At 34.8% G+C, this 12,366-nt stretch overlaps 2 protein-coding genes across 2 annotated transcripts in view; both read right to left on the bottom strand.

Annotated features, from left to right (window-relative positions):
- Positions 1–5,948, bottom strand: part of LOC106471455 — a 46,887-nt gene extending 40,939 nt beyond the window's left edge. Inside the window, exons 1-2 of the mRNA XM_022400072.1 lie at positions 4,646–5,948; positions 2,802–2,897 (exon numbers count right to left, since the gene is read on the bottom strand). Of these exons, the coding sequence (XP_022255780.1) occupies positions 2,802–2,897; positions 4,646–5,813 (1,264 nt within the window). The 5' untranslated portion in view covers positions 5,814–5,948. The remainder of the gene's footprint in view (positions 1–2,801; positions 2,898–4,645) is intronic.
- Positions 5,860–12,366, bottom strand: part of LOC111088878 (agglutinin-like protein 5) — a gene marked incomplete at its 5' end in the record, with an annotated part of 27,701 nt that continues 21,194 nt past the window's right edge. Inside the window, 5 exons of the mRNA XM_022400073.1 lie at positions 5,860–5,869; positions 6,055–8,761; positions 9,945–10,082; positions 10,825–10,982; positions 11,756–11,817. Coding sequence (XP_022255781.1) covers positions 5,860–5,869; positions 6,055–8,761; positions 9,945–10,082; positions 10,825–10,982; positions 11,756–11,817 — 3,075 coding nt within the window. The remainder of the gene's footprint in view (positions 5,870–6,054; positions 8,762–9,944; positions 10,083–10,824; positions 10,983–11,755; positions 11,818–12,366) is intronic.

The raw sequence follows: 12,366 nt of genomic DNA, 5'->3' as shown, positions 1-12,366 counted from the left end.
ATACTGACTTTACAGTCTTTACATAACCCTAACAATATATGTAAAAACGAACGGATTTGTTGTACTTGTACCGGGTTCACAAGCTTTACACAACATATTGATAACGAATGAATGAATAACGGTATCTACGAACAGGAATAAAGTGCAGCCGGAACGCTCAGGGGCAACGCCCCAGCACATGAAATCCAGAAATGAAAATTAGGTTTTGAATATGAGTTCTTTAACCTTATGGTGACGTCACACGTGTGACAGAAATGTTTGCAGGGCTCTATATAACTTAATACATCATCACTGTATACGAGACATAGAAACATGAAGTCCAGTCCTTCGTCCGAAAGATACAAGATATTTTCATATCTACAGATATAAATCATCTGGTATGTTTCAGACAAAAACTTAGCAGCTAAGTTACTGAACTACTACTAAGAAAATATGATGCTTTTAAGAAAAGAGGATTTAGACAAAACTAAGTTCGGTTTTTAAATGTGTTTTTAGATTATTTTTACTGTGTTTTACTTAACAAATAAAACAATGCAGTATAACAACACATACAATATTGTGTATTGGATGTGTCATATTATTCTGTTGGATATGTTTTATGTTCTGTGATTGAGTACACGTATAAGAAATGTCAAACAAATTCAATAAATGTTTTCAAGAGCAACTTTACTGTGAGTACTCTTTGTACACACGTGTATTTTTATCATTATGTACAGTGTGTCTTGCGGCCAAACAAACAACCTGCACGACATACTGCGTGTTATTAACAGGAGTGATAGTATAGCGATATTCCAACTTCTGTAGCTCGGACTGTAGAAATCCAAACAATCACATATTTTCAGTAGAGATGCTCTACTGGACTCTTACTTCACATACCAAATTTCAAGGCAATGCATTCAGAAATACACGAGATATAAAATCTCCAGTTTTGATTGAAGTTCTTATAATTATTTTTTTCTTCGCACCTAAAGTACGAAAACTTTATTCGATTTAAAAACATACTCAACTTTTATGGATTTTTTTCAAATTTGGTACACTGATAGATCTTTACAACCTACAATTAGGAGTTGTATGGGGTGTCAAGATCTATTTTTTAAACAGTTTAATGTGAAATAGCCCAGTAGGGGTCTCCAATAATATGTTTTATAAAGCAATTAAACTGTAGTTTGATATTTGGTCGAGTTAGGTGTTTAAAACATTTAGCCTTATTGTGGACACCTCGCCTTCTTCGGATTATGTTTTGATGTGCAGTTTGTGAATGTGTAAGAAATTATAAAAATGCAAAGTTCTAGGAAGTTAACTCTGTGAACGGTTTTGTAACGTGTTTTATCATTGGGCGGGTTCTTTTGGATTACTTGGTATAAACTTATGCCAAGTCCATACCATGTAACAATAGCAAATTTATTTATTTATTTAATATTATAATTTTTGCTACAGGTTACTTTCACTTTGGCGCAAGTTGTAGGCCTAAGTTCACAAACATGCTTTTCATCATAAACTCCGAAACAGCTATAGGCGTCATACAATAATAATAAATAAAAAAATTTCCTTGATTCATAACAAATGCTGACTAGATTACTGATTAATTTAAAGAAGCACTAATCCTTACTGAATAACTTTATTTGGCCAGTCTTCTCTCCATTAACAACTACTAGGCATTAACTACTTGTATTTATACTAAACTCTTACTTGTACCAAGTACGGGAAGTTTCTCGAATATTTTATGAACGTTCTTGATCTTAGCGTCATGCACCATCTAGCTAGCATCTAAATTAAAACAATATGATTATGATAAAACAAATTAGGAATAGATTAAAATTTATTTCAGGTTTTAGAAGGAAAATGCCGCATCCTGTAACTTAATCAACACTACGAAATATCGTGAATATTAGCGTTAACCCTTAATCGGTGTCAGCCACCAATGTAAGTAATATTCATGATAAGATACTTTTTTTTAAAAAAAATCGACATTTAAAACGTGACACAGAGTCTTGCAAATGTCTGTTTAATCAATTTTAAACTATTATTATTATCAAGAGGCTGTCAATTTTTTATGTAACAATAACTGTTAAAAAAAGAAATTGTTACATATTCTTCATTGGAATTCATTTTTTTATTAGTATATCCATAGACACGCAAAAAAAGTCATTTTTTCTCACACGAAGTACTCCCCAGAATATACTAACCTTGGAGGGTAGGTGAATGTTAGAGACTTGTGAAACGTGTCGAAGAATAGCTTACTGCTTTGTATGGGGTATTTTCCACGTGCTCTTTAATCCTTGAATTTAAATGACGTAAAAGCACTGCGTTTTGCGAACTCGGTATTTAAAATATAAAATAATTATTCAAACTAAACATAGGCTTGAAAACAATTTTCAGTTGAATTAAATAAAACAATTTAGAAGAAACAATTAAATTTCATAATATTATGTTAAACAATAAAATGTTTGTGTTTGTTTATATAGCAAAGCCACATCGGGCTATCTGCTGTGTCCAGCGAGGGGAATAAAACCCATCATTTTAGCGTTGTAAGTCCGTAGACTTACCGCTGACTCATCGGGGGACAAATAAATAAAATAACTTCAACTTATTAATTCAATGATGTAATTTTGTTTTCGAGAAGCGGAAAAACCCCACCAGACGTGACAGGTTTAAAGAAAGTACCCAATATAAATCAGTCATTTATTCTTCGACATGCTTCATAACTCTGTAACATCCAAGGTTAGGGTATTCTGAGCTTCAAGTGAGAAAATACTGAGAACAAAAGAGAGATGAAATATATAAAAAAATTGTTCGCTTACAAGTGCTTTCGTCTGATCCGTCCATACAGTCAACAAAACCGTCACATATGTTGGTAACACTTCGGCATTCCTTCTCTCCGTTACACGTGAACTCCCCTTGTTAACAAACAAATGGACATTAATAATGTCTCTAAAATATGTTTATTTCTTATTTGTCATTAATGTGTTTACGTAAAATATAAATCATATTCTAATTATACCCTCTATTATGAAAATAGGGTGTAAAATTGTTTCCTCTGGTTCTCCTACTTAAATAAGTCTGTACTACACAAAACATATTTATGTATATATGTTGGTAAGTTATAAATGGGTACATTATCTGGAGGTAATATTGTTCAATACAGGAGCCAACAGAAATAGTTCCATGGTTTATTTAGACTGTAGCCTGCTATTCAACTACTGAAGTGAAGCATTTGTTTCTTTATTAAATAATAGAGACAGGTTACATGTACGTTACAATGTGTAATATAGGATTAATACGTGGATATACGTGGCAATGTGTAATGTAGGGTTAATACATCGAAGTACGTTACAATGTGTAATATAGGGTTAATACATGGAAGTACGTTACAATGTGTAATATAGGGTTAATACATGGAGATACGTTACAATGTGTAATATAGGGTTAATACATGGAGATACGTTACAATGTGTAATATAGGGTTAATACATGGAGATACGTGGCAATGTGTAATATAGGGTTAATACATGGAGATACGTTACAATGTGTAATATAGGGTTAATACATGGAAGTACGTTACAATGTGTAATATAGGGTTAATACATGGAAGGACGTTACAATGTGTAATATAGGGTTAATATATGGAGATACGTTACAATGTGTAATATAGGGTTAATACATCGAGATACGTTACAATGTGTGATATAGGGTTAATACATGGAAGTACGTTACAATGTGTAATATAGGGTTAATATATGGAGATACGTTACAATGTGTAATATAAGGTTAATACATGGAGATACGTTACAATGTGCAATATAAAGTTAATACATGGAGATACGTTACAATGTGTGATTTTGGGTTAATACATGGAGATACGTTACAATATGTAATATAGGGTTAATATATGGAGATACGTGGCAATGTGTAATATAGGGTTAATATATGGAGATACGTTACAATGTGTAATATAGGGTTAATACATGGAGACACGTTACAATGTGTAATATAGGGTTAATACATGGAGATACGTTACAATGTGTAATATAGGGTTAATTTCCAAAAATTACATAATTTTTATAAAATGTTCAAACAATATAATATTTTAGCTGTGTTTAAAAAGAAAAAAAAACTTTATTGAATTTGGCATGAAAAATTTTAATTAATTAATTTCCAAAAATATTTCAATGCTCAGATTATAAAATTTCATTAAAATATTTCACAAACTTATCAATTACACACTCTTGTTCTTTCTCAGCATATTTACCGATATTTATAAATCAATACTAGTGAAACTACTTACCAATTTCACACCCTTGCTCTTTCTCAGCATATTTACCGATATTTATAAATCAATACTAGTGAAACTACTTACCAATTCCACACCCTTGTTCTTTCTCAGCATATTTACCGATATTTCTAAATCAATACTAGTGAAACTACTTACCAATTTCACACCCTTGTTCTTTCTCAGCATATTTACCGATATTTCTAAATCAATACTAGTGGAACTACTTACCAATTTCACACCCTTGTTCTTTCTCAGCATATTTACCGATATTTCTAAATCAATACTAGTGAAACTACTTACCAATTTCACATCCTTGTTCTTTCTCAGCATATTTACCGATATTTCTAAATCAATACTTGTGAAACTACTTACCAATTTCACACCCTTGTTCTTTCCCAGTTCTGTTGCCCATCGTTTCGTTCCATGTGGAGTTCCATTCTCCCAGAACTAAGGATCCATTCAATATTGCCATGATGAGATCATCGGGCATACCCACGGAAAAATTAGACCACCGTTCTCCGAGAAGTTCTGGTGTAGTTAAGTTTTGTTCAGATAAAACGAATAAATCGGTGGAATTTTCGGTGTTTGACACAAGAGTATCATTCAAGTTTGATGGATATGTGAAACTTACATTGTCAAAGACAAATGTTCTATTGAAATCAAGTGAACTTGTTAAGTTTCCACTATTTAACGGAACAGATTCGTTAAAGCCAGTAAAGTTTTCATTGTTAAACACAGTGGTTTCATTGAAGTCGGGAGAGGCCGTAAAGTTTTCATTGTTAAACACTGTAGTTTCATTGAAGTCGGGAGAGGCCGTAAAGTTTTCATTGTTAAACATAGTAGTTTCATTAAAGTCGGGAGAGGCCGTAAAGTTTTCATTGTTAAACACAGTAGTTTCATTGAAGTCGGGAGAGGCCGTAAAGTTTTCATTGTTAAACACAGTAGTTTCATTGAGGTCGGGAGAGGCCGTAAAGTTTTCATTGTTAAACACAGTAGTTTCATTGAAGTCGGGAGAGGCCGTAAAGTTGTCACTATTAAACACAGTAGTTTCATTTAAGTCAGGAGAGGCCGTGGAATTTTCATCGTTAAGTACAGAAGTTTCACTGGAGTCAGGAGAAGCCTTAAAGTTGTCACTATTATACACAGTAGTTTCACTGATGTCGTGAGAGGCCGTAAAGTTGTCACTATTATACACAAAAGTTTCATTGAAGATAGACGACTGTGTGACATTTTCTCTATTCAACACAGAAGGTTCATTTAAATCAGACGAGTCCGTGAAGCTTTCATTGTTAAACACAGAACTTGTGTTGAAACCAATCGGATTTATAAAAGTTTCGTTGAAGTCAGATGAATCTGTGAAGCTTTCATTGTTAAACATAGGACTTGTGTTGAAACCAAGCGGATTCGTAAAATTTTCGTTGAAGTCAGATGAATCTGTGAAGCTTTCATTGTTAAACACAGAACTTGTGTTGAAACCAATCGGATTTATAAAAGTTTCGTTGAAGTCAGATGAATCTGTGAAGCTTTTATTGTTAAACATAGAACTTGTGTTGAAACCAAGCGGATTCGTAAAATTTTCGTTGAAGTCAGACGAGTCTGTGAAATTTTCAGTGTTAACCAACAAAGGGTCATTACGGTCGAATGTATTCGTAGTGTTTTCGTTATTAATCACAAAAGATTTGTTAAAATCATATAAATTCGTAAAGTATTCGTTCACGATAGTTGAATTTGTGAAGTTTTCGTCAAAATCAGGTGTACTTGTGAAGATTTCGCTGCCAAACGTAGACATTGTGTTAAAATCTGGTTCGTTCGTCGTGTCTTCATTGTTAATCAAGAAAGTTTCATCAAAGTCAGAAGATTTCGTGAAGTTTTCATTGTTGAAATTGACTTTTGTTTTGCCTTCATTGAAATGAAATAAATCACTCTGGTCAGCAGTCGGAAATTTGGACGTGCTGTTAGCAAATACAATGTTATCTTCGTCTAACTGGTCAAGAGTGGCATTTTCTAGTAAAAATGGTAAAGTTGGGTTTATGAACTTTGTATCTATTAGGTTGGTAACGCTTGAATTATCAGAGGTTTTCAAGGTTCGATCCTTCTCAGAAGAGTTTGACATCCCAATAATTATCGTGTCGTTCTGAGAAGACATGCCTCCTTCTTTTCTCTCCATTCTGGTTGAATTATCTATAGATGTAGATGTTACCTGTGTCGCAGAATCTTCATAAAAGTCATTCAAGATACCGAAAATGTCTTGCGAAGTGGTATTAGCTGATTCACCAGAAAGCACACCTTCTTCATTTGTGTTGTTTCTTTGGTCAAGTTCAACATCTGAGTATTTAGGATTATTAGTGCCTTCAGATGAGAAGTCTTTCACAGTCTTCGCATTCTGATTGCTTTTATCATCTTCTTCGAAAAGGGTAGTAGCATATATTTCTTCTAGAACTGGCTTGGTAACGTTTGCTTCGAGAGTAGTTTTTGTTCCAGAAACGAAGTCTCTAAAGAATGTCTCGGTGATATTAAAGGTTGAAGTCACTGTCGTTTCCTCGACTCCATTGTCCGTCCCATTGATCTGACCTTTCTGGAGTGGTTCCTCAACTTTTGATTCTATTATTGTGGACATAGTAATATTTTCATCAAAATCTTTAGTTTCATTCAATAGTCCTAAAGAGGTCAACATAATATTTGTGTTTTCTGTGGTTAATGAAATACTTGTTGAGGTGTCATTCTGTAATGCATCTTCATCAGCCGCTTCATCTAAACTTCCATTCTTTGTAACAAAGATTTGGTTGTTAAACTGTAAGTTTCTTACCGTTAACATGTTGTCGGTAGTTCCATCAGCTAAGGAGGACGAGTTACTTTCAGTATCAGTAAGCGACATGACGGTTCTGGAAACGCCATGATTGTTAGTCGAAGAGTCTTCAGCCATATTTGTAGTTTCTTCTGGTTCATTTGATTGAATTGTTCCCTGCCTTTCATCGAAGCTTGTGACCGTTTTAAATTTCGTGACTTCAAGTCCGTCTTCAGTTTGGTGTTCAGAAACTACAGTTTCCATTGGCTTTGACCACGTGTTGTCATTGCTGGGAAAAGCAGTGGTTAAAGCGCTGGCATCTGTTTGAATTGTCGACATTTCGCTAGATGAATGAATAGTTATAGGTTTACTTACTTCATAATCGTCAGTTTCATCTGTATTAACTGATTCAAGAACACTAATGTTTTCCGTATTATCTCTTAGTCGTTCATCAGAAGTATTAACTGCTGTGGTGGAAGCCGTTATATCTAAACCAGGGATTACGTGAGAAGTGGTAACAGAGGTTTTATCTGATGTAGTGGACTCTTCTGGAATTTGACTCTCCGACGTTCCAGGTAAACCGCTAGAGTGATTCTCTGGATTTTCTAACAACTCCGAAACATTGGTAGAATATTCCGGAATCTGTGTTTCTGAGGATTTGGTCGAATCTTCTAAAATCTGCTCATCATCCCTATTTGAAGAACTGGTAAAGTTTTCGGAAGCTGTTAAATTTGTTTCTATCTCTGGTTTCATTCCATCCGAATGTATGGGATTAAAATGTGTTTGGTTGAAATTCAACGAAAATAAATTCTCGATTGTTTCGATTTCATGGTCAACTGTTGAATCTGTGACTAAACCAAGTGCCGGCGAAGCTTCTGAATGAGATAATTCAGTTGAGGTACTATTATTTTCAACTCCACCTACGTCTTCCCCCTCATTTGTACCACCGGTTGTATGTGGGAAGAAGAATCCTAAAGCTTCCCAAGGCGATTCGTACTCGTTATCGCTGTTCCAACTCATGTCTTTATTATTACTAACAGAAGGAACAGTTTGATCCTCTTCAACAATTGTATTGGGGAAGCTTACTGTAGTGCTTAGTTCTGTACCATCGGACTCCGAACTTGACTCTGTCGGAAATATACGTGTAGAGTTCAAACTGGAATCATTGATTCCACTGCTTAGTTCTGTACCATCGGACTCCGAACTTGACTCTGTCGGAAATATACGTGTAGAGTTCAAACTGGAATCATTGATTCCACTGCTTAGTTCTGTACCATCGGACTCCGAACTTGACTCTGTCGGAAATATACGTGTAGAGTTCAAACTGGAATCATTGATTCCACGGAGAATATTCACATTTTCGCGTGGATAATAAACAAGAGTTCCATCTCCAGAAACACCGATTTTTGACTTCGGTGTCGTTGTGCGTTCCGTCGTTGTACTTTGGTTACTAGTCGTTGCAGGATTAGCTATTGTTGTATCAAATGCTGGCCTAGAATTCTGTGAAACGTCTTTAAGAAACGTGTTTTCACTGTCTAGAAAAGTTGAATTATTAATTCCACTTGTCATTTCTTCTGTTCTTACTGAAGTACCTACATTTTCCCCACTAAAGGAAGACACTGCTGTAGTTGGAAAAGCCATTCCATCCAGAGAAGCATATGTAATTGACCTTACAGAGCTTGGAGACATTGTCGTTGAAATGGCTAGAAAAACAATACACATAAATCAGTAGGTTTACTGTTCATACAAACATTCCAAGGTAACTGAATTAGCAGTTATGACAACTTCTTAGTAGCGAACACAATAATAATTAACTTAGAAACAGTTTGTTAGAGATAGTAGATCAGTACAATAACATTGTGAGAAATAAATTCATAACTTTATGTAATTGTTTAGTTACTTTTATAATTAAGAAAATGTCCATTTGTGACAATATCATACCAATAAGATATTTAAATATCTGAAATTCCACTTCAAACTTACGAAAATATTCCATGTTGTATAAAAAACACACTTAAGCCAATCACAAAAACTGTTAAGTTTGTTATATAAAAGTTAACGATATTGACTTATTGTAAGATTAAACACACTTTATAAGAAGGAAACCTTACAAAGTGACAAAAACACACTTTATAAGAAGGATTGTCATATTGTAAGGTTAAACACACTTTATAAGAAGGATTGTCATATTGTAAGGTTAAACACACTTTATAAGAAGGATTGTCACTTTTTAAGTAGTATAACAATTCCATTCGGGCAAGACCTTCGATGTTGTTCCAAAGGACTTTTGTGACTGTGGTGTAGTTAATCGTGGTTTTGGAAGATGACGTTCTTCGATAATGGAGGGTCTGTTTAAGATGCGGACATAAAAATGATCTCTTTGTTTTCGCGAAAACTCGCCACAATGGAAAAATGTGATATTAGGCAATAGTGCGTAATCATGGTCATCGGAATGAACACGATCAGTAATTGTGTTATCGGTTTTGGATATTTGGTTAAAACTGCTCAAGGCCTATCTGCGCTGATCATCCTAATTTTGAACTTATGGTTAACAGCAATCCAATCAACTCTTGGGCTACTCTTGTCTGGTGGAATAGAGGGACTTGACCGTTACTCTTATAACGCATCCATAGTTCTAAAGCGCGAGCGCGATTTCGCGGCAATAGGATGCGAACCATGCTCTCCCTCGGGTCCATAGTCCGGCAGGCTAATCACTGGATCACACCTGGCCCAATCAATGATGTAGGAATTAGGTTCTAGGTGAGTAGATCCTAGATCTTGTTTGGATGGATTGTGATTAAACCTCAGTTGGGCATGTACTCTTTGTGAAAATTACTTTAAAATAAACGTTGAACGGATCACATCATTAAGGGTATACAAACTTACGGTCATTAATACAAGTTCTTCGATCTTCGTGAAGTCTGTATCCCTCAGGACATGTACATGTTTTAACCATGCTTATGTCATTCCAGGAGCAGTAATAGGAACATCCACCGTTCTGAAACTGGCATTCATTTGCTATTTCTGTAAATTGTCAGAACCAAACTAATATAAATTTCAAGCTGAAAAAACAAATCAAGAATGTATTTGAATTGGTTCTGTAAACAATAATTGGATAATTTAGTGAAGTCTAATATTTGATTTCACATGCTCTCCATCACTTTACTGGTCAGCAGATGTGTAGAAATTAATGTTAAGACATGATAAAACGACCGTTTAATCGTCTCTTAGATCTTTAACATCGATATTTTGCAGATATATTCAGAAGTGTAAATTTTTCAATTCTGACAAAGATCTTACAAATTCAACTGTTCTTGCACTTATTTTTGTCCAGCGTAAAAATTACCCTTCTGGTATTCGATTTCACACATTCTACTTAACTTTACACGTCAGCAAAGGTGTATTGATGTTAAAAGATTATAGAAAGTCTTTTTAATAAATGATTGAAATGAGTATCACTTAGTTTGAAAATCTTTTATCATTAAAATACTTTGTTATCATCCCCCATTTAAATTTTTAACATCGACTTTCTGTACACATATTCAAAAGTCATTAGGTCAATGCTGACAAAGATCTTACAAGTAGTATAGTAATTAAATTTATTCTCCAACGTCAAAGTACTTTTGAAAATGTGTTGTATATTTATAACAACCGAATGTTAAACATGAAAGTTTATACAATATTTCTGTCGCGTGGCCAAAAGAGTTGTTCAAATACTAATAACAAGATCTAAAGATAAAGTGTTTAGTGATCCTACAAACTTTACCTTCAGTTTTTATTGAAAACAGGTTGATGTGGTGGCCTGCCAAGCTTTCGTTTTTTACCTCCAGATAGCGCTGTATAACTGTTTTAGTAACTGGAGCTGACAATGCTGCTTGGGATGTGTTCCAAGTTGCCGTAAACCGAACAACGACGCTGCCAGGTCTGTGGAATATTCATTATAACACATTGATTAAAATTTCAACTGATGTTGTGTACTTTTATTTTACTAGTAACAGTAGTGTTAGGTTAGAGATAGAAAAAACAACAGATAGATAGATTTGTCACAGGTCATAAACATAGGCGGTGGAAGCACTTTGAATCTGGAGAGGCACTGACCCTCGGAGGAAACTTTTCGCATTTTTACTGATTTAAAATATATATATATATATAAATCAAGCCAGGAAAAAATGTTGGTAACTATAACCCAGCTTAGATTTGTGGGCTCTCCGTGCTGTTTCATCGACATTATTATATTTTTAATGTTTTGATTTTTTGAAGAGGGACACTACGATTTTGCCAAAAGGTGGGAGTACATTTCCCCAGTACCCCCTGTTCCGACGCCTATGATCATAAGTATAATTCTATACCCAGATAGAAAAACAAATGTATTGTGTGTTTTTTTGAATTTCGCGCAAAGCTACACGAGGGCTATCTGCGCTAGACGTCCCTAATTTAGCAGTGTAAGACTAGAGGGAAGGCAGCTAGTCATCACCACCGACCGCCAACTCTTGGGCTACTCTTTTACCAACGAATAGGGGGATTGACCGTCACATTATAATGCCCTCACGGCTGAAAGGGCGAACATGTTTGCGAGTCGAGCTCCCTAACCACCTGGTCATGCCGGCCTAACGTATAGTTACAGCTAGCTAAACAGACTAGATAAACCTTCACGAAATCTGACTTCAGATAGTAAACTGATGGATTTCACTGTTTACCTGAATGACGTAACCTTGACGGAGTTCGGGTCGCTCCCTTTTTTACTGAAGATTTTCTTTAGCTGTTCGAGGAAATGAGAAGATATGTAAGTCAACAGTTTTTTATTACTTTATCTTTTACAGAACATGATCAAACTTTGAAAAATACATACTTAAACAAACAAATCGTTTGTACTAACACCTACGAAAGTGTATTTCAAAATATAATCTAACCCTTAGTTTACAGTTTTAAAAAAAGAATAAGTAAACACATTATAGAGTAAATACATTTACCAGATAGGTGTCGCTAGCGATTACAGGTTTAGTGAGTCACATTCAGGTTCACCAACAAATGTGCTGTTTCGGAACCTTGTGAGAAATATTATCCATTCTCATACATTTTTTTCTTTTTTTTAGTCGGAAAAGAATCTTGTCCGCTGTTTTTATACCTGCGAGGTAAGGATATCTCCTTCCCATTTTACCCCGATAACGAAAAATCTACTTTTCGAAAGTGCTTGGGTTATAGGGTTTCTTATTTTTTGTGCTTAGACTCACGTGCTACTTTGATATTTAGTCACTAGAGGACATCCCCTTGTCTCGTTTGTTTGTTATATTTCGCGGAAAGTTACCCG

Source organism: Limulus polyphemus, unplaced genomic scaffold (genome assembly GCF_000517525.1).
Source record: "Limulus polyphemus unplaced genomic scaffold, Limulus_polyphemus-2.1.2 Scaffold4634, whole genome shotgun sequence".
NCBI classification, from domain to species: domain Eukaryota; kingdom Metazoa; phylum Arthropoda; class Merostomata; order Xiphosura; family Limulidae; genus Limulus; species Limulus polyphemus.
Note: the sequence above shows the minus strand (reverse complement) of the source record. Positions and strands in the feature narration are given on the sequence as shown.